The sequence below is a fragment of the Sebastes fasciatus genome, chromosome 5, assembly GCF_043250625.1.
Source record: "Sebastes fasciatus isolate fSebFas1 chromosome 5, fSebFas1.pri, whole genome shotgun sequence".
NCBI classification, from domain to species: Eukaryota; Metazoa; Chordata; class Actinopteri; order Perciformes; family Sebastidae; genus Sebastes; species Sebastes fasciatus.
The window spans coordinates 17,925,693-17,946,273 of NC_133799.1; the positions used below are offsets into that span (position 1 = coordinate 17,925,693).

The 20,581-nt window shown below is 41.1% G+C and overlaps 2 protein-coding genes across 3 annotated transcripts in view; one reads left to right on the top strand and one right to left on the bottom strand.

Annotated features, from left to right (window-relative positions):
• LOC141767779 (disintegrin and metalloproteinase domain-containing protein 10) overlaps positions 1–6,022 on the top strand; it is a 40,251-nt gene extending 34,229 nt beyond the window's left edge. For both annotated transcript variants that reach the window (XM_074635401.1, XM_074635402.1), the window contains exons 13-15: positions 1,545–1,644; positions 2,028–2,248; positions 5,336–6,022. In XM_074635401.1, coding sequence (XP_074491502.1) covers positions 1,545–1,644; positions 2,028–2,248; positions 5,336–5,440 — 426 coding nt within the window. In that variant the 3' untranslated portion in view covers positions 5,441–6,022. The remainder of the gene's footprint in view (positions 1–1,544; positions 1,645–2,027; positions 2,249–5,335) is intronic.
• Positions 6,023–10,283: 4,261 nt separating this feature from the next.
• lpl2a (lipoprotein lipase 2 a) lies at positions 10,284–17,600 on the bottom strand. Its single transcript, XM_074635437.1, has 10 exons — positions 17,340–17,600; positions 16,374–16,570; positions 15,837–16,016; positions 15,275–15,386; positions 14,954–15,187; positions 14,053–14,295; positions 13,643–13,763; positions 13,140–13,358; positions 12,884–12,991; positions 10,284–12,141 (listed from the first exon to the last, which is right to left on the bottom strand). The coding sequence occupies exons 1-10, from the start codon at positions 17,437–17,439 to the stop codon at positions 12,120–12,122; spliced, it is 1,536 nt and encodes a 511-aa protein (XP_074491538.1). The 5' UTR covers positions 17,440–17,600; the 3' UTR covers positions 10,284–12,119.
• Between the last annotated feature and the right edge of the window lie 2,981 nt (positions 17,601–20,581).

Consider the following 20,581-nt stretch of genomic DNA (forward strand, 5'->3'; position numbering starts at 1 on the left):
GTATGAAGATAAAACAATAAAATAAGGAAACAAAATAAAGCCTGCAGGCGTTATTTTATTGTTAGGCTTGTTCAGCTATTATCTCTTGCACAAATAGCACTAAGCTCTGCCCTGATGCAGGTAACCTATAGTGGAAAGGTGTTCTTTAATATTCACTCCAGCTAGGTTTCAGAAAATCACCCTCAATCAGAAAAGTTAAAACGGCAAAGAAGTCTCAAAGAGGCCTAGGGACCAGAGTTTCTGGCTGACAATATGTGCTAAAATGAGGTCTGCGTTATATCAGAGAAGGATCAGAGTGTCCTGGGTGTGTCATTCTTCACCTCTTTTAAGCCCTGAAGAAAGAGCGTCGTCTCGCTCTGATTGGCCAGGAAGAATAATGCACCAAGCTGCTCTCAGTTATTGATTAGGAGCCACAATTCCCACACCCTGTGCAACAGTTGATCTGAATAACCTCCAATCAACTGAAAGGGAAACAGGTGACATTCGAACCGAATTCGGAAAAGGGACATGACAGCAAGTACCGGAGAATAATTGGCTGCTACGAAGCCTCATGTGTGAAGCAAATTACTCACATTACAAAAGATTAAACTGTCAAGAATGTGTTCCCAAAGACTGAGTAAATAACAAACAATAATAACAATGAACAATAATTTATGTAATTGTTCAGTAAAATGCAAAATAAACAAACCCAGATGTAATATTAGGAAACAGAAGGAAAAATACAGCAAGATTTGAGAGAATTTTTTTTCTGATTAACGTTTTAACAAGCAACTTACTGTTAACGAGTAACCAGATACCTTTTTCCCACCAAAATTAGCTTGATTATGCGTTGTTATTTTTTTAAATACAGAAAAACCTGCTAAAAATAGGCAATAGACTCCTTACCCGTTGTGAATATGCCGTGCCGTTGCACTGGCCTTTCTGGGGGGTTTTCCCGGTGCGTCAGGTTCATCGTCACGGACATGGTTTGTAAACAGTGAAAATGTTACGGTGGTTATTTCTTTTTTTCTATCTGTTAATTATTCAGTCTCTCTTTCAAACTCTCAAACCAGAGTTGGAACAGTAGAAAAATGAGGGGGCGGGGGGGTTTCTACAGCATCGCACCGGAAAAGGGGCGACAATTAGCATGTCCATTTCATGTTATCCGATCGGCGCCGTGACCATACCAGAGACTACTACAGAGTAATTTGTCCCGGGAATGAATGCCGATTTTAACCTTCCCACTGAAGACAAAAGCCAGATGTTAGTGGGGTTTTTTGTCCAGTGGGAAAGAGGCTTCATTCACCTGTGTGTGGTCAGAAAGAGCTTTGTGGCACCTTTAACCACATCAAACAGTGATGTCACGCTGTACCGACACACCCTGAGGTACGCTTCTACATCAGAACTGGGAGCGGATGCATGGAACTGTATACTTAGTACTTTTACCTATATTTGCTCTATCTTCAAGATTTTTCTGAGGTTTTTTATGGACCTAAGCTTAACTTTATCCAGAACCAGGGATGTTTAAACTTAACCTTAATGAGCGTCTCTGTTTCTCTGTGCAGATCTGTGTCGAGTCGGTGTGTGTGAAGCACAGTCTGCAGCAGTGTGACTGTCCAGGAGACTCCATGAAGGAGAAATGCCACATGTGCTGCCAGCAGCCCGGTAACTACAGGCCTGCGATGTGTCCTCCACCACCGAGGAATGTGTTTACGCTTTGTGTCCCAACACGTCACCCTGTGTCAATTTGTACTGAGGTTACTTTATTGTTTTCCGTCGGATGACCTAAATACTATCACACCAGACACCATCTGACACGATGGTCCCTGTACAAACTATAACAGGTGTTTTGTTTTGAATCACATTTTTCAGTTGTTGTCCCGGATGCTAGAAGTTTGTTATCTATGTTTTGAAAACAATTTTCCAATTTTGGTTTGTTATTATTTGTAGAAAAAAATATACTACCAAAGTCAGAAATGTTTAAATTATATACATAGTGGCTTTAAGTAGATATGTATTATGATGTATCTGATGTGATTCAATGGCAGGTAAGCCCGAGACGTGTGCCAGCACCACCTCCTCTGTGCTGTCCCGTCACTTCCAAAAGAAGGCGTTGGCGTTGGTCGGCGGCGCTCCGTGCTCAGGGAACCGGGGATACTGCGACAAATTCCACGTGTGTCGTCTGCTGGATGCAGATGGCCCCATCGCAAGACTGAAAAACTCCTTCCTCAATTTGGATGACTTCGATGACATAGCGGAGTGGATGAAGGTGAAGGTTTCCTACGATTAGTTTGATAACAGCATAATGTGAAATAATGGAGAGTAAAGTTGAAGAACAGTTAATAAGGATGTCATCCCATTATTGATACTCATAGACTGTATGTAAGACGTAGTCACCGTGACGTCTACCATTGGTTTGTGTACTGTCGTTTTGAAGCTTGGAATTCAGCATCGCCATCTTGTTTTTTTGCAACCAGAAGTGAGAGGGTGGTGCTTAGTACAACCGAACGCTGAATAAGACATTTTTAGGGCGATCAAAATGTTACAATTAACTTTCATAAACTGAAAACACTGTAAAAGGGTTAAAGTTGTAAGACGAAAACACAACACCCAGACCGGACAACGCTGTGGTAGCAACCTGTCAATCACAAGGTAGCCACGCCCTAAAGCATACCCTGCTTTATGGTCTATTTGACTCTAAACGGGACCATAATTTACTAAATGAACATCATGCTGTATTGAAGAAGACTTGAAACTAGAGATTGAGACCATAAACTCATGTTTACAATGTTTACTGAGGTAATAAATCAAGTGAGAAGTAGGCTCATTTTCTCATAGACTTCTATACAATCAGACTTCTTTTTGCAACCAGAGGAGTCGCCCCCTGCTGGCTATTAGAAAGAATGCAAGTTTAAGGCACACCTGCTTTGGCTTCACTTTTCAGAAAAAATAGTATGTTGCTACGTCGTCGTGGGGACTTGGTCTGGCCTTGATGCCCTCCTGAAAATCGTATGCTATGGAAGTAATCATGGCAAAACAACAGTTCGAAAAAATATATTGAGGTGCGAATTAATCTTACGAAAAAAAGCACTGCCAGTCTGTAAAGACCTTTGCTTGGTCTGATATGACCAGTAGCTCATGGTGGCTAATGTTAGCTAATGTTTGCAAACTTTGATACCTGGATATTGTTGTGAAACATGAGACTCTGTGACTCTTCTCTACTTGAGCTACCGTACCAAACTACATTTCAGCATTTACCATTATCTAGTAATTGTCACATGTGGCCACAGTGGCTGCTGTTGTGTCACCTTAAAGGCACCCTGCTGAGTTTTTGGCCACTGGAGGCGCTGTGGAGTCATGTTTTGATGAGCAGGTCCTTCTATAGTTTAAATTATGCTGTACATTTAAACTGGCTGCTGCAGGCTCTAACAGCTGCTGGTGATAATGCACCTAAACATGCATTGTGCATTCAACATGTTTGTTAAGCCTAAAGGCAATATGAAGGTAAACAAAACTGTGTTTGTTTACGATGAAAGCTCCACAGGGTTCATCTAATCAGTGTTGTAATCAGTGAGCTGTTTCACTTCCTTTTACTACTTTTTCAAAGGAAATATTAGTGTCTTATTGTACACAGAGATCTTAATCAAACAGGTCTTCATGTATTAACTTTATAGATTTGATCAATGGTTTTCTGGCCATCAGGTCAGATGCAACGTTTCAGCATGTGGTTGAAATACCATATTACCGTATTCTATGGCCACGGACGTCGTCATTGTTAAGATGCAGCAGATGTTTGCTGTAGGTGACGTCCTCAGCTCAGTGTTTGTTAAACCTCCTGCCCCGATGTTCAGCTGTCTTCGATGTTTCAGTCGTCGCTGCCTTTGAGGTTTAGCTCGTCATGACAGCGCGGAGAATCAGGAATGCCCATTTGGGTTAAAAGAGCACCTCAAGGCTCAGCCATCCGTTTCACTGAAGACAGAAATCACCCCTCATTTCAGGAACCATTATGTTGTTTTACCACACCTACAGCAAAGTATGTTGCTACGCCCAACTAGAGATCACAACAAAACAGTGCAGGTTCATAAGTTCAACCAAGAATATGACACCAGATACCCAACATGAATCTATCCATACTGCCACTAAGAGAGTAAAAATTCAAACTGCTCTTGTTGCAATTTTCTGCTGTTTTGTTATTCACAGATAAAAGCTCATACTGTATGTGATTCAACCTTGTGAGGTCATAGAAATGATTGTGCATGTAAATTGATATTGTCAATTAGGGATTTGAAGATTAGTCAATGAATCAATAGGTCGATTGACAGATATGCAACGGTTTTCTCATCTTTTAAGTCATTGTTTCAAGAAAAAATTATAAAACGTTCCATCCCAGTCTCACCAAATGGCATATGAATGACATGGTATTTTGTAAGTAATTGTACATGCAATAACAACGGCTCTGTTGCTTTTGGTGTGTCATGTGTACGCCATGTAGTCTGTACTGACTGCAAATGCATCTGCGTAATGCGTATGCTGCAGCCCAACCGTGATGTTTTTCCAAACCTAACTAATGCCAGGTACACACTACACGATTCAAGCTGATTTTGGGCCTGAACTTGCTGATTTGCAGCAACAACACAAGTGTTTATTTAACGTCACTCCATGACTTTGTGAATTTTCATTACAAAGTAGTACAAAAACTAACATCACTAATTCATCCTGCCTGTCGTCGGCCATGTTTATTTACACTAAAGTCACATTTGATCGTGAGAGACTCTTGTTGTTCATGAATGGAATCTGTTGGTGTGTGTTCTGCTGTTTTGGTCAAATCGTTGCTCTCCACACACTATAGGAACAACATTGTTAAATGTATCATAACATGTCGTTATGTGTGGGCTCTCTCACAAAAATCTTTTAGTGTAGGCCAGCCTTAAGTGGTTTTGTTGCCTAAACCTAACTGCGGATGTTACCGTATAGTTCTGTTGCCTAAACATAACCGTGAAAATTTCACGTTAACAATGTGGCGTATAAATGATACACGAAAAGCCTAAAATGCGTAATCATGACACACGGGAATGTCGTGCTCTTTATGAGCCCTCCCGTGAGATCGGGTTGAAAAATCTCTCAGGTTCCAGCTTCTCAAGATGTGAAGACATTAAGTATTCTGTTTTGGGATACAACGAATGGTTTGTTGTATTTCCTGTCACCCAAAAAATCTGTTACAAGATCATGAAGGAAGCTTTTGTTTTTTAGTTCACTGCAAAACATTTCCCCGATTAGCATGACAAAAGCCTGGTCAAAATAATACGGTCAACAGTAATCCAAACTCACATGCAATCATTTTATTTATCCTGTGCAGGCTCATTGGTGGGCCATCCTGCTGGCTATCCTGACTCTGTCTGGAGTGATGGGCTGCACCGTCTGCCTCTGCGGCCACAAGCTGGAGGACAGCAACTTGGAGTGACCTAAGACTTGTGATTCCCGTCACCTCTGCAATACGCTCAAATTCATTAGGATTCATTCACCTGGGATTTTGAAGTGTCAAGGACACATTTGAAAAGATTCAACTTTGTTCCACAGACAGTGTTTGATCTGCAGGTGACCTGCTCAGCGCCTCTCACGCTGTTTTGGTAACGGATACCTTTGTACGTCATTATGCATCTGCCATTGTCTGTTCCTTGTGTCACTTGTCTATTTACATCTCAACAAGCGATGAGGGTCTCCTGTGATGTATGTGTTGTGGAAAACGCCGCTGCCAACTGGGTCGGTCATCTCCCCCTATGAGGCCACATAGCATCACACACCTCCAGCCATTTAAAGACTGACGGGACTCTCCCTTGTTTCGCCCTGCGGTGTGTCCTTGCTGTTGTGTTTGAACTTGAGTGCTAGTTTCAGCTTTCCATAACAGTGAGACTGTTTCAGCTTTAATATCCTCCCAGCGAGAGAGGGAGTGAGGTAACTTTGTGGACCTCTTGACAGGATCTTTGGCTTGAATGCTGTCATTGCTTTTTTACAAACCTAATAAAGTTAATTAAGTGACCGTCAACATGTTCGTCATGTTGAAGAGTAGTCGTTTACCATTTATGATTTACAGGGGTGTAAAGACACCAAGTACATTCACTCAGGTACTACATCTTCAAGTAGGGCTAGGCGATATGGAGAAAATCAAACATAATATTTTTGACCAAATACCTCAATATCAATACTGCAACGATATTGTAGAGTTGACTATTGGTGCTTTTACAAAATATTTACATTTTTGATAAATAATCATCAGTATTGTGGATATAATGACGTGATAAGTGGGTAAAAGATAACAGTCTGGTAAGTTAAGAAAATCACATCACTTTACTATAATGCAGCCTTTAAAACCAGGAAAAGAAAACACATATTATGATATCCAAAATCTAAGACAATATCTAGTCTCATATCACAATATCGATATAATATTGATATATAACCCAGAACCAATTTCAAGGTACTTGTACTTTACATGAGTATTTCCATTTTAAGAAACGTTCTATTTCTACTCTTTGCTTCAGAGGGACATTTTATTATCCCAGTTTTTATTTGACAGCTATAGATACAATTACTTTTTTGTAAATAAAGGTTAAAATTTTACATGAAAAAAACAAAACATGTTGGTTTGTTGTTGATCTACAAAGCTGTCTTAATTTATATCTGGAAGTGCTGTCAGAGCAAAAAGTCCTTAAGCCCAAAACTGTAAAAGGGCAGGTTTATTGACAGTCAGCCGGATCGTGACCTCGACGGTTTACTGTGAACCACAAACGACACCAGTAAGAACAAGCTACATCTGAAGAACAGGGCCCAGTTCCAGCAATTTTATCTCCAAACTTCTCAGATGGTTTCATTGTTGATGTCCAAAGAGGTAAAAATATCAAATATTTTACAAATATAAAGGCTAGAGAGAGTAAAAAAAAAAATGAATGCAAATTTGTAGGGTTGCCTCCTCTTAGTTGATCAGTCAACTAATCAGTCGTTTTGTCTCGGTCGACTACGATTTATTTAGTCGATTAGTCCTTTTCATGCTTTTTTCTTGCTAAATCATTCAATTTCAAGAAACTTATGAGGATTATATCAACTAATCGATTAGTCGACTAAATTGCATGAGTGTTTGTCGGCTAAGAATTTCTTTGGTAGAGGACAGCCCTACAAATTTGTGTAGCAGAACTTGTTTTGTATATAATTTCTAATTTAGGAACCACTGCAATAAACTATCTAACTGTATATAAAGTAGTAATTTGTTACAACCCGGCTCAAAGGTTGCAACAAAAATGGGAGACCAGGCGAGTTTAAAAATAGTAACAGGCATTTATTTAACAAACTAACAATCAATAACTAAATAAACGTGGAAAGTCAGTAATCAGTAATGTAGGCATGTGTGGGTGTGTGAAAATGTCTGCTGCAAACAAAACCAAAACAGGTGTGCCAGCCAAGGAAGAGAGAGCAACATCTGTTGAAAGGTAAAGAGCTTTTATCCCAACCACACCAAGCCCAGGTGTGGCTCATCAACCTGACAACCCTCTCCTGCAAAACAAAGGAGAACCAGCAAAAAGACACAGGACACCTAGTGGAGTGGAGGGGTCGTCACACCCCCCTCCATAAAAACGGTGTTCCCACCGGGAATGCCGACAGAGAAAACACTTCTAACAAAATACAATAAACTACATAGCCTAATAATTTCAAAAAATAAACCTTTCATACTGACAAGTTCTGTAGTGTGTCACCCAGGCAGCCAACCAATCACCACACTGCAACCCAGCAACTCCAACACCTGGAGAAGCATTTAAGAATTTACAGCATAGAGAGATTAGACAGTAATGGTACATCACCAGATATAAAATCATGTTCTTTGGAGGGTTGGTCTATACATGGAAATCCAAGACTACGTGGTTAACATACAGATCGTCAAACAATGTGCAAGTATCGGACAATATGACGTGCAAAATCCCAGCTACCAAAACATACAGAACTGGACTTGCCATAAGCTCCAGCTACCAAAAACACACAGAACGAATATAAGCGCTACCCAAAAGTAGCATCGAAAGGTTCCTCTACAACAAAGGCTCACTAGCCAAACAAGTCGTCCCAAGACGCACAGCACAAAGAGGCAACCAAACTACAACAAAGCTCACACCAACCAAGGCATGAGCTGTAGCGCTTATGTTCCCACGGCTAACAGGCCAAGCTACCAAGTTGCACGTCACAGCACAACCAACGACAATTCACCACATCCCTCCTGTAACCATTTACTTGCCGACCATATGAACCACTATAACCTCCTGCAACAGCCATCATTCAGGTTCTCACAAATGGAGCACCTTCAGTGTAACTGGGTCCAACTACCCAGAAACCCTCCAGGCTGTGCAGAACTCTCATAACTGGGTCCAACTACCCCAGCCATCACACACTATTGGTCTAAAGGCACCAACAGAGCCAACAGACAGTGTTGCCCAGGTCAAATAGTGCACAAAAGAGACAATGTCTACCAAACTAATGTGGAAGTCTCCCCCTACCTAAACTACCTATCTCAAACTAATCTACCTCACTGAACCCTAGTCTTCATGCAGATTAGCGGGAGGCTCTTTAAACACTTAAACCAGTAGCCTCGGTTAGGCCCCCAGCAAGCTGGTTACCCACCTGACAGCTCTGGATGTGTCCCCGAGACAACTGCTCTGACCGCACACCACACAAAAATAACAAACTAAAAAAACAAACCAACGAGCCCAAATGGACCACATTGCTATGCCTACCCAGGGAAACTCCACAAAAGCTAAAAGTTACTCACTAGAAGACCCTGCAATCACTGCTGATAGCTCACACCTGCCAACCCGTGTTAACACTGGCTGCAGGACCAACAGAACTCAGTGCCACAAAATCACCAGCATGCACAACTCAATACTAACACACCAGAACAAATCAGCAACTTGTTATCCAATTCAGCTGCTTACATTCACCAAAAAAAACAGCAGAACAGCCTACTTACCACACTCGACCATGTCTCCCAAAAATCTAGATGCACAACTCAATTTACAAAATGAGGTGCACCTGCCGACTAGGCAACAACTGATCTCATTCATGAAACCACAGTCTCTGCCAATCAAGCATTAACAACTTGTAGAACCAACTGCACAATACCAATCTAAACTGGGTCAAACAAATCCCGGACGAGCCCCCATTTGTATATAAAGTAGTAATGTCTTTGGACATTCTAAAGAAAAGCCAAACAAAGGCAGCCCGGCAGGTTCTGACAGGGATGAGTCCAGGTGAAGGAAAAAAGGGCAGAGCAGCACTTGATTGGGGCTTTTATACTCAGGATGCGCCAGCATCAGGTGCTCTGCATCAGGCATCCTCTCCCGTGATACCTTCAAGGACACAGGGAAAGAATGAAAGGCCAAATCCACACTGGCATCTCAGTATTGAGGCAGGGGCCGTCACACCCCCCCCCTTAAAGTCGGTGTCCCAAGGGAACACCGGCATACTTTAAACCCATCCTACCAGAACAAATACCTGCCGGGCTGCCTTTGTTTGGCTTTTCTTTAGTTTCCACTCACAACACATCACACTTCATCATGCTCACACATCCACATCTACATTACTGATGTTACTGACTGACACACTCCACATTTGTAGTTATTTCTGTATATCCTTAATTTATTTGTAATAAATATCTTTAATTTACAATCAATCACTGCGTCCTTTCCCGTATTTGTCATGGCCTAGGAGCCGGGCTATGACAACTACTTTCGATACCCTAAGTGCATTTAATTGATAATATTTATGTACTTTTACTAAGGTGATAGTATAATTGCAGAATATTTTTAGATTGCTGTATTTGTCATTTTACTCAAGTAAAGGATCTGAACACTTCTTCTACCTCTAAGGATTTACATGTCATAACTAAAAGGCCTATTTGGTGCTGAATCTAAAGCAGTTTTTTTACACAAGTATCCTGGTGGAGTCTATCTCTCTCGGGTCACCTTGACACATGCCAGCCGAACACAATGGCGCCACAACCACAAGGACATGCGGAAATCACAGAGCTTATTTTGTGTACTTTAACAATTCCAGCACTTTTGTATCAGAAACAGATATGATAGTTTAAATTGTTCAAATAAATGTTTGGATCACAGACAGGTTTTGTACTGATAATAAATAAAAAAAAAGGAAATAAAAACAACCTTGAGCTGGTAAGTATGAGTGATAACAATGGAACATTTTCATGATAATAAAGTTTATTATCATTTTTCACGGTCACAACCTTGAAATAAAAGTCCGGCTCAGGGTGACTTCCCAGATGGCAGTTTTGGTTTATTAAAGAATTTACACAGTGCAGTGAATATTTACAAATATGTACAAAAGATTATAGAAATGCACATTGAACACATTAAAGTCATCCAGAGGTAAAAATATATAACTAACAAAGCTCCATACTACAAAATCTATCTGTATTATTGTATTTACATGACTGTACAAGTAACTAGGTTTAACAATCGCTTCCCATTTTCAGTGCAAAGTCAAACATTTCAAAAATTTTTAAAGAAGGTGGAGATGAAGTCACAATGATTACAGTACCGATCTCTAAAAAGCCTAAAAGGTTTAGATATTATTGCTCGCACAACTGGAAATGTAAGTATGAATAAAAGAACATTAGTCAAGATTTAAAAAGTCACACGCACAGAAGAAACTTGCAGAACAACAACAGGACAACATTGATATTAAAGGTGCTAAATGCGAGATTGGAAGCATTTCTATTGCCTCCGCACGGCTCTCAACATGGCGACAGCTGAGCCGGCGGCTCACAGCTTACAATGCTAACAGCGCTAATCGGCATATCCCAAAATGCTCCATTCGGAATAAGGCCTAATTCAGGATATCAAAACGGAATATGGTGTTTACATGACCCGTATCAAATTCTGAATAATAGTGGACTATTAATGTGCATGTAAACGTGGTCAGTGTTAACCTGGGGGGGAACTGGAGGGTGGCTGATATGCTTCCACAATGCCGCCGTCGGTCGGTACGTGTTATCAGCTGTAACCGCCGTATGAGGGTGGAAGCTCACATGCACTGAAAGGCACTAAAAGCACGCACGGCCGGCCCAGCTATGTCAACAAAGCACGGAGATGCTTGGATTGCAGCACATGCAGAGCGAGGGTGACTTCATTCTCTGCTCAGGTAGACATTACTCCTCTTATATCTTTACATAAACAATAGTTAATTAATGCTCTGGATATCGAATAGAGCTCCTTTAACTGTGCTCTCTAACTCACACTGAGCATCTCACCTCATAAAACTCTAATAGAACTTTAAGTACTATAGCAGACAAAATGTCAGGTGCTTCTTTGAGGTAACAGCTTCAAAGTAACATCTTGGTGAGGTTTAGCAGTAAAAAAAAAAGTGTTTAAAACAATTTTTGAATGTTCAGATGTTTCAGTAAAAGTTCATAGAATATCAATAATAAAGCAAACTGGGGTGAAAAACAGCAACTAAGTTAAGACAATTTGCACAGCTTACTTCTGGAGACAGTTTACAGTAAGGCACACTGTTAGAGGTCTCACAGTCACATACAGCGCTGTGAGCCACAGTGGTGAATGCTATGTTAGTTTCATAATACATAAATCAACTGCACCCTATTGCATAAAACACCTGAAGAAATTCATAATTTCAACGGTTATTTTCCCCTCTTTTACAGACCAAGAGGACGTTATTCTTCACAGCGGTCGCTATAATCATGAAATTTAACTTGAGGTATTTTACACAATGGGACATTAGTACCTCCAGAACTATAACGGTAAATCCAGTCAGTCACACCTCTCAGTATGCGAGGCTCTGAGGTGACTACTCTTTGGATACAAAACATGCACCAAAGATGACGGCATTTACTTTTTTTTTTGTGCAACAATTAAGTTACAGTTACGTGTCATAAAAACAGCTCTTTACAAAAATATTGTACAGTATTCACACACATATTGTTTTAAATAACAGACTTACTTTTGTGGATATACACAAGGCGGTGAGAGTTTTGTATCATTTGAGAACTAAAATAAGTTACAGGTTTATAAATTATAAGTGCTGAAATGGATTGAAGGGGGTTCAACAGTGGAGTCTTTTCTTCAGGGTCAGTGATTCTCCAGAGTTATTCTACGGACAAAGAAAAGTGTGTTTTTATTTAAAAGCTTCAACAGTAATGTTAAAGGGTAACTTCGTTATTTTTCAACCTTGATTTTTTTTTTTAATTTTCCCATATTTTTGTGTCGAAGTGACTAATGGGGACAATATTTTTTGATATTGGTCCAGTACTGAGCGAGAATGCTGCAGACGGCAGCCGCTAAACAGGCTGTAATGTAATCGCTCGGGGCAACTCCTCACCGACAATGTACAGGCTCAGATTGTTATTATACAGTAAGTGTCTGACAACATTATGGAAAGGAACCTACAGAGAAATAAAACCTTTTACCGGAAGACAACGGTGGAAACGTGAGTGAGAATTGGAGAGAGGAATGGCGGTTTGTTGTGTTGGAGTACAGAAAGCGTAGCTTAGTGCAACGCATCCTCATACAACTGTTCATATGATGTCTCACGAAAAGTTCATTCATTTTTCGTGTGTTTACCTACGGAGGTAGGCAACAAAACTACTTAGTCAGGTTTAGGAAAAGATAGTGGTTTGGGTTAAAATAACTACAAAAGTGGCGTAACTTAAGGACGGAAGTAACGTGGCAAATACATCAACGTTGACTACTCTCTCAATACTGGACCAATTTAAAAAAATTGTTGCTCCCATTAGTCGATTGGACGCAAAAACACAGGAATATAGGGTTCAGGTTTAAAAATACCGAAGTCACCCTTTAATATTGATTGGGGGAAACTGCAGATGGTAACTTACCTTTTTGGGGTTCGCTTCGGGTTCGACCGCCACGCGTCCTTACATTTAACAAATGTGACCTCTTGCGTTAATTTCTGAGCTTCAGGGTCTTTTATACAGAACACCAACCTGAAAAAGAAATTAATAAAAAACAATCCATCTGTATTAGCACTTCATCAATGTACTACTTCTACTACTAGAAATAATGCTAAAATAGTGTTTTTTTATCACATTTAGGTCTCTGTATAAATCTTTTTTCCAATATAGCACAACTTACTTTTGTTGTGTCTCCCCAGCTCGAATGCGGATCTTGTGAACTTCCATGTTGGCGCTGTCTGAGTCACCGGCCCACCAAGAAGAAACCATCTTCAACATGTTGGAGGCTGACCAGCCATTCGTCTCCTCCCATTTAAACTTCAACATCAGCAGATCTCCGATATCCTTCTCTGTTACTAGTAGGAACGAATGGGTCTTATTCGTCGCTATTTTCTCCTTTCTGCCAGACAGAAATAGAAATAAATGTTGGTGTTTTATTCGTAGCCAGTAGGAGCATTTTATTTAGCTGAGCCTCATAAACTCTGCACCATAAACCGTGATGTAACCCCACATAGCAGGAGCACATGTTGCCAAGTCTGTGGTTGTATCACTGTTTATGGTTTCTACTTCACGCTGTTGCTCTTTGACTACTGTGCGACTCTTGCAAAACAACTCATAACTTGCGAGATGCAAGTCACAGTGCTGTAATTCTCTTTTATGAAGGTTTTTAAATCACCCACTCACAGTTTGAGCTCCAGGTTTTCAGCCTCTCCTTTTGTTCCGTACAGCGAGACGGTGAGCGACGGCTCCATCTCTGAACGATTCACCTTACTGGAGAAGTGGATCTTCAGCTGATAGTGGTAAACTGTAGAGCAAGAGAAACATTTTAAACATGCATGCAGGCTGCTGTAGTGAAGCTGCTACAATTTAAATTGAGTCGGTTTTGCAAAACTAAGCTGCAGGTGATCAAACTTTGGCCAACAAAGCAACCAAAAAATGTAAACACTATTGAGCTCAGAAAGTCTTTAATTCCCTTTAAATTACTTCAAACATTAATTAGAGCAGAATCTGGTTAAGTAGGAAAGTTGTGCAACTTCCCCCAAACCAGACTATCCACTTTTCCTCCAACACCGCTATTGATGAAGTCCACTGACCTCTGAAGGGCATGGAGGCTCGCGTCTTGGTGTACATCTGAACGTTGCGCGCCCTGCGGACCTTGCTGATGTCGTAGCCCACCGCGTTGCAGCGGCTTTTGCGGCAGCTGAGACACATGCCGCGGTCGAACATGTCGTTGCTGCCGCACCTGTAGGCCTTGGCTGCTTCCTGCTCGTTCAGCAGGGAGTCGATGAACAGGTGGATCGAGCGCTCGTGTTCGCACTTCACTGCATCGGTGATAGCTGAGGAGGAAAGAGGGAACCAGATTTAATAATTGTGTCAATGTGTTAACTCTTCCATTCCTTTAAATAGATTTACTCTACCTATCACTGATATTCTATCTGACCTTTCCTCAGCCATGTTTGATCCGTTCATGTTTGAGCATTCATGATTTTTGTAAATGTAATACTGTATATTATTACTCCGTTGTTAAAATGGCATTACATATTGGTGAGGAGCGCATCATGAGTTGTGTAGGGCTCAAAACTCAAAGTTTAGGACTTGATTCTGGACTTTAGTGCAAAGACTTGAGACTTACTTGTGACTTGCAAAACAATGACTTGGCCTTTTCTTAGCAGAAATGTTGAATTATGCACCATTATGTGAAGCCAATATCTAACTCTGAGGCTGTTTGCTTGTGTAAAAGCAGCACTTATGGTCATCCCGGTTGAGGCTGGTTGATTAGAAAATGTATATAATATTCAAAATAACTTTCTGCTGATATCTCAATAACTAAAAATAATAAAGTGTGCATCAGGAAGTGCTTTTAAGTGGCAATTTAAACATTGAAATGTTCATTATTATCAATATTAAAAAAAAAAAAAACACAAATAGAATTACAGCCATCTCGTTTTTTTGCTAAGTTCAAGTTAACACTTTTACATTATAAATTGTTCTCACCAAATAACCCGAAATTAGCGATCTTCTCCAAAGCCCCTCTGAGGTTGCAGCCCGGCTGGAAGCTGCCTCCGTTGGGGTAAATGTCCACGTGGCCGACGGGCTGCTGGATCCCGATGCTGAGACCCAGAGAGCCCCGCGTGAAGGTGTGGAGGACGTCCACGAAGTGAGCGTCGTCGGGGGACAGACGCCTGTGGGCGTGCTCTCCCTCAAAGTCAGGACCGGCTGGGTCCAGACCTGCAGACAGAGACAGCTGGATTAACCAATCAACTCACAATGAACTGAATTAAACTGTAAACTGTTACTATCAGATATTTTTTTTACCAGTTATTCTTCCAACTTTATTGGTTGCGTGACTTCCAGCAAATCCAGCCACATGAGCCCCAAGGCTGTAGCCAATCAGGTGGATGTTCTCCAGAGGCATGTTGGTGGTTTCCTTTAAAGTATAGTGATGAAAATATGATTTACTGTAGGAAATCAGTGAGACAAACACTCTTTTCATTGCAGATCTTAGCGACAATAAGGTATAAGACAGGGCCTATAAGTCACTAAGGAAGTTAATAATGGTTAATAAATTATCTGTAAAAGTGTTTTGGTTTGTTGTAGAGAGTAACAGCTTTATTAGCAACTCTGCAATGTTTTAAAATACAGGTTTGTTTACTTATTGCTGAGTGGAAAAACTCATGACCACTTGAAAATTAAGTTTTCTTTTTTACATTGGGCTCAATGTTCTTGTGTCAGAGATCATTCAAAAAACAACTACAAAACGTTTTCTAAGTTTGTGTTTTAATAAAGAGGTAGTGAAAGTCTGTCTACCCCTCTAAATGGATAGTGTGACGGGTGTAACATTTTGGGGTGAAACCTGCAAATTTGTGACCCCACTGACCTCGATCCAGTCGATGAAGCGAGCGATCTCTTGTCCCACCGCTTTGGTGTTCTGAGCCGCGACCACATAGTGGTTCTGTGCCGAGGTGAGCCAGTCCACCACAATGACGTTGGCCGTCTGCTCTCTGTCGTACAGCGCTGTCACCAGCTTCGCCACCCAGCTCTCAAACATCCCACTCAGCTGTTGAAATGACAGTCACAACATTAAACTTACATTGCAAAGCAATCAAACTGGCATTAATTAAAGGAAGTTCAGGGAAAAATGATAGCTTTAATGGCCGTATTGTAAAAACAGAACCACCTCCAGTCCACTTCATCTTTACAGCATGTTCTTTGGTGATAAAACTACAACATGTTATTTCTTGTCAAGAAAGTTAATTCTGTGAATTTGTGGAGACTTAACGGCACTGGAATTTGGAGAAATAATGACACACTACGAGTCACAGGTGTTTAAACCAAAGTGGAGTGAAATGAACAAAGCCCTCGGGTGTTTCTAAAGACGGGGCAGGCCACAACAGGCTGAAGCGTCTTGGCTCACCGTCCATCCGTGGATCACCAGGAAGGTTTTGGAGGTGCTGTTGAAGGTGCAGGTGGCCAGGGAGTCCGGTTGGCCGGGGACGATGTAGCACAGGTCGTCATCGGGATGGGACGGTTTGCGGAGGGAGAATCTGGCGACAGTTTGATTGCTGTCATCCTTGTGGTCGAACAGGTCTTTCAGAGGGTCGAGGAGGTTACCTGAGAGAGAGGAAGGTCGACACATTAGCTGTTAGAAGAGAAACGCCTGGTGTTTTTGTCCGATATGTAAATCTGATCTAATGTTCTGTCTCGGAGGTTGGAGACGCCTGACTAGCTAACTGAGTGAATGGCTCCAATAAACCCGGGCCTCTTCAATGGGGCCCCCTCAGTAAATGAGTTTCCACCTTAGACTAGATCCTTCCTCAGGGGTTACAGGGGTTCACTTGGTCAGACTGAGCTCCATAGAAACCACCCAGAGTCTTTCCCAGCTTTGTTCCTGCCACCTCACCGACTATAATCTGCCTAAAGTTTCAGTGGTCCTGACACAGTCAGCTGACTCAACCCAACTGGGGGTTGTGCTGGTTTCCAGGGTATGGGGGTGGGGAGGTGGATGCAGGAACCACACACACATTCATTGACCCAGATTGTAAACATAAATGCACTCGGATAATAGTGAGATTATTGAATGTTTTCACCACTTTGTTCCTCTGAAAGTAACAAACATTTATTGTCTTTCATACAAAATAGTCAGTAGAAGTTGGGTATTTGCCAAAAAGCACAAAGACAAGTTTAGTCATAGACACGTGATGCACTCTGTAGTAGCCTATATAAAGTTAATGTTATTATCCAGTAGTCCAAACACACCCTGTTCATACTGCAAGTAAATCACACACAAATATCCAACTTTTTCACTGCTCCTATCTGCACCAGTACACTCGCTCTTCCTCCTCTCGATATATGAGATAATAATAAATGTGGATAAACTCACCAAAAATAGAGTCCTCGAGCTCTTCCTCCAGAGACGTCACATACTGCACAGCTGCATTCAACACCACAAAGTACAGAAACCCAACTCTCCACGCTTTCATTTCCTTTTACAGCTGGTTCCTTTCAGATGAAAATGTCTTGAAGTGAGTCAGTCGGATCTTGCAGCAGTAGAGAGAGAGAGTAGATAGTCAGTGAGTGTGTGTATTCCTTCTCAGAGTGATCTTTCAGTGCGTCTTGTTGCGCGCAGTAGCGCTGATATCTGAACCACCTTGAACCGTCCGCGTCTTAAATAGCTCCTCTGACAAGCGATTGGCTGCTGAGCTCCGGGCGGGTCGATGGAAAGATATGTTGAAGGTAAATCATTATGAGAAGAGTTAACAACACCGGTCGGTTGTAAAGAGTCCCATTAAAACCAGTAGAATGTTTTATTAATGCTTCTAACTTTATTAAATGTGTGAGTTTCCACAATATAACTGGCCCAACATGAGGAATGAATGGCATGCAGTATTACTACACTCATTGCTTTCCTGATTACTTAATTAGTTAATTTACTGATTGAATAATTACTCCATTAGCTGGAGAAAAAGGGTTATAAAAATAATAAAAAATTTCATTAATATAGCAAATTAATCTTTAATTATATAATAATAATAATGATAATACATTTATTTTATATAACGCTTTAAAAAGTACTCAATGGCACATCACATGGTAAAAACTGCAAAAGAAACAGTAAATAAGCAATAACAATAAAAAAAAAATCTAATTACATTAAAATAATACAAAGATATTTTCATTACATTTATAACAATGATTGAGGGGGGTCACATATTGCAATATATATATATATATATATATATATATATATATATATAGCATTTTTCGTGACAACTTTACAAAGTGCTTCACAACAAGGAAATTAAGAATACAATAAAACAGTGATAATTAAATCCAATAAATGAGGCTGTAATCACTGATGAACTCTGTATTTACAGCCAGTTTGTGTGCTGCCAGCTGGAGGAGCAGGTCAACAGGAGCTACTGTTGTGCTGCAGCAGACAAACTAGTCTAAGAATATACAGTATATTTCACCCGTTACCTACATGGCCATCTCTGCCCGACATTCCTGGACGCAGGCAGCTTGGCGGCTGGACATGAGGGGCCTCTTAAGGGCATTTTGGGGCCCTTTTCACTGACCTGCTGTCGTCATGGCATCAGAGAGAGCGAGATAATACAGAGGAGACACAAACTGCAAGCAGTATTATTTTTAGTGTGTTGAAATCAGGATCTAACTCTCTATTGTTTTTAAAAAATGTGGTCATTAATTATGCATTATAGGTTATTAAAAGAGTATACTTAGGGTCCTTAAGGACCAGTGTGTAACATTTAGGTGGATCTATTGACAGAAATGTAATATAATATTAATAAGCATGTTTTATTTAGTGTATAATCACTTGAAAATAAGAGTTGTTTTGTTTTTGTTACCTTAGAATGAGCCGTTTATATCTACAAAGGGAGCGGGTCCTCTCCACGGAGTCCGCCATGTTTCTACAGTAGCCAAGAACGGACAAACCAAACACTGTTAACTTTTCCTGCTTGGGTCGGAGTCGATAACGTTGCTCGCTCACCGTTGAAGCCGCTCTCTATCTTTTGCTTCACTACTCACTTCCCACGTACACACACACACTCTAAGTGCTCTTCACATTGGCCACCATAGCAATCCGACGCGCTCGGCACACGGGAGATGTTTTTTTAATCTGCAACCTCACAGCTAGACACCGCCAGATCCTACACACTGTTCCTTTAAAGCTTTTGTCCGGTTTGCAATGAAACTGGCATTCCATTAAACTCTCACCTTTGACCTAAAGCTTTTCACTCACTAACAGGGTACAAACGTTGTTACATGCCAGCTAGGGGATTATGTGCTCATGTTGGAGCAAGAGTAGTTGGCTTCACAGCGGCTGATTTGTTGCCCAAACCTGCGGCTGGAGATGCCAAGACAAACTGGGCAGGAGGCCGATGAGGAGATGGTTGAAAAGTTACGAGCTTGTCGCTGCGAAGGTCAATGAACAATAAAGTTCACACGCACGGTAACACTTGTTAAAACAAACCACTGACTTTGTAACCAATTAACAGCAGTGTGATACCAGCGTAATAAAAGGGACAACTTGATTCAGAAAACACATAATCAGAAACCACTATTTCTCCCAAATGAACTGGTTTTTGTTTTGGATGAAAGCCCTTTTGATATACATGCAGTTCATTGATGGACGACTAGATCCAAGTCATTAGCTCCTGCTCATGCTGTTGAAAGTTTGTTTACATCAGTAACACTTTTGAACATGTGCTATCATAACTGAGAGCATTGTACAAAACAACGGTGCCCTATGTATTTAAAAGATTATTCGCAATATATTAAGTGTCACGACTGGCAATGCAGAGAAACGGATTGGACCCAAATACAGGCAGAGGAGGAAACAGTGGGTCCAGCAGACAAGTAACAGACAGGTAGCGAGCAGGTACAAGGAACTGCATAGCAATGATGATGATATGACAACGGAATAAAGTGGACCGGTATATGTAGTGACCTAAGGCCCAATCCCAATGTCCACACTCACAGACTCACCGACTTTGTGGCGCGTTCTCGCAAGGTCTGTGAGGGTTTAAGGCCGTCCCACTGTCAAATCGTCAAGTTCTTGAGGGCTCTCTTGCTGACATTTTGAGCCCTTTATGAACACTTTCTGTAAGTATGTATTTCTGCAGACTTTGCCCGAGGGAATTACCCACAATTCGTAGCTTGGTGACGTTAAACACAGGGTTACCACGGTTACCAGGGGAAGCCCGTAGACATAAAAAAAAAACGATAAACAAGGAGGATGGCACACGGGTGTTCAGCCAGGCATATTTAAATTTACACAGAAACATTAAGGATTTAAGATGGTAGATAAAAAACACATGAAATCAGAGGAATGAAAGCATTAGACTATATCACACACCTGGTTTATTCATCAGCCATTTCTTTTCATTTTGCTTAATGTTTAAAGTTTGACAAAGACAAGTAAAATGACAGTTACCTTTAGTCTCCTAAGGCAGGAGTCTGGAAGACGTTCAAATGTCAGTGAAGTCCCCGAGGGTTCAGGGCTGAAGGCTTTAGGGGGGACGTTACGATTGGGCCTCTGACTGACGGGGAAGTGGAAACAGGTGAGCAGAGGTCTGGGGAGTGCAGGGCTAACGAGAGACAGGT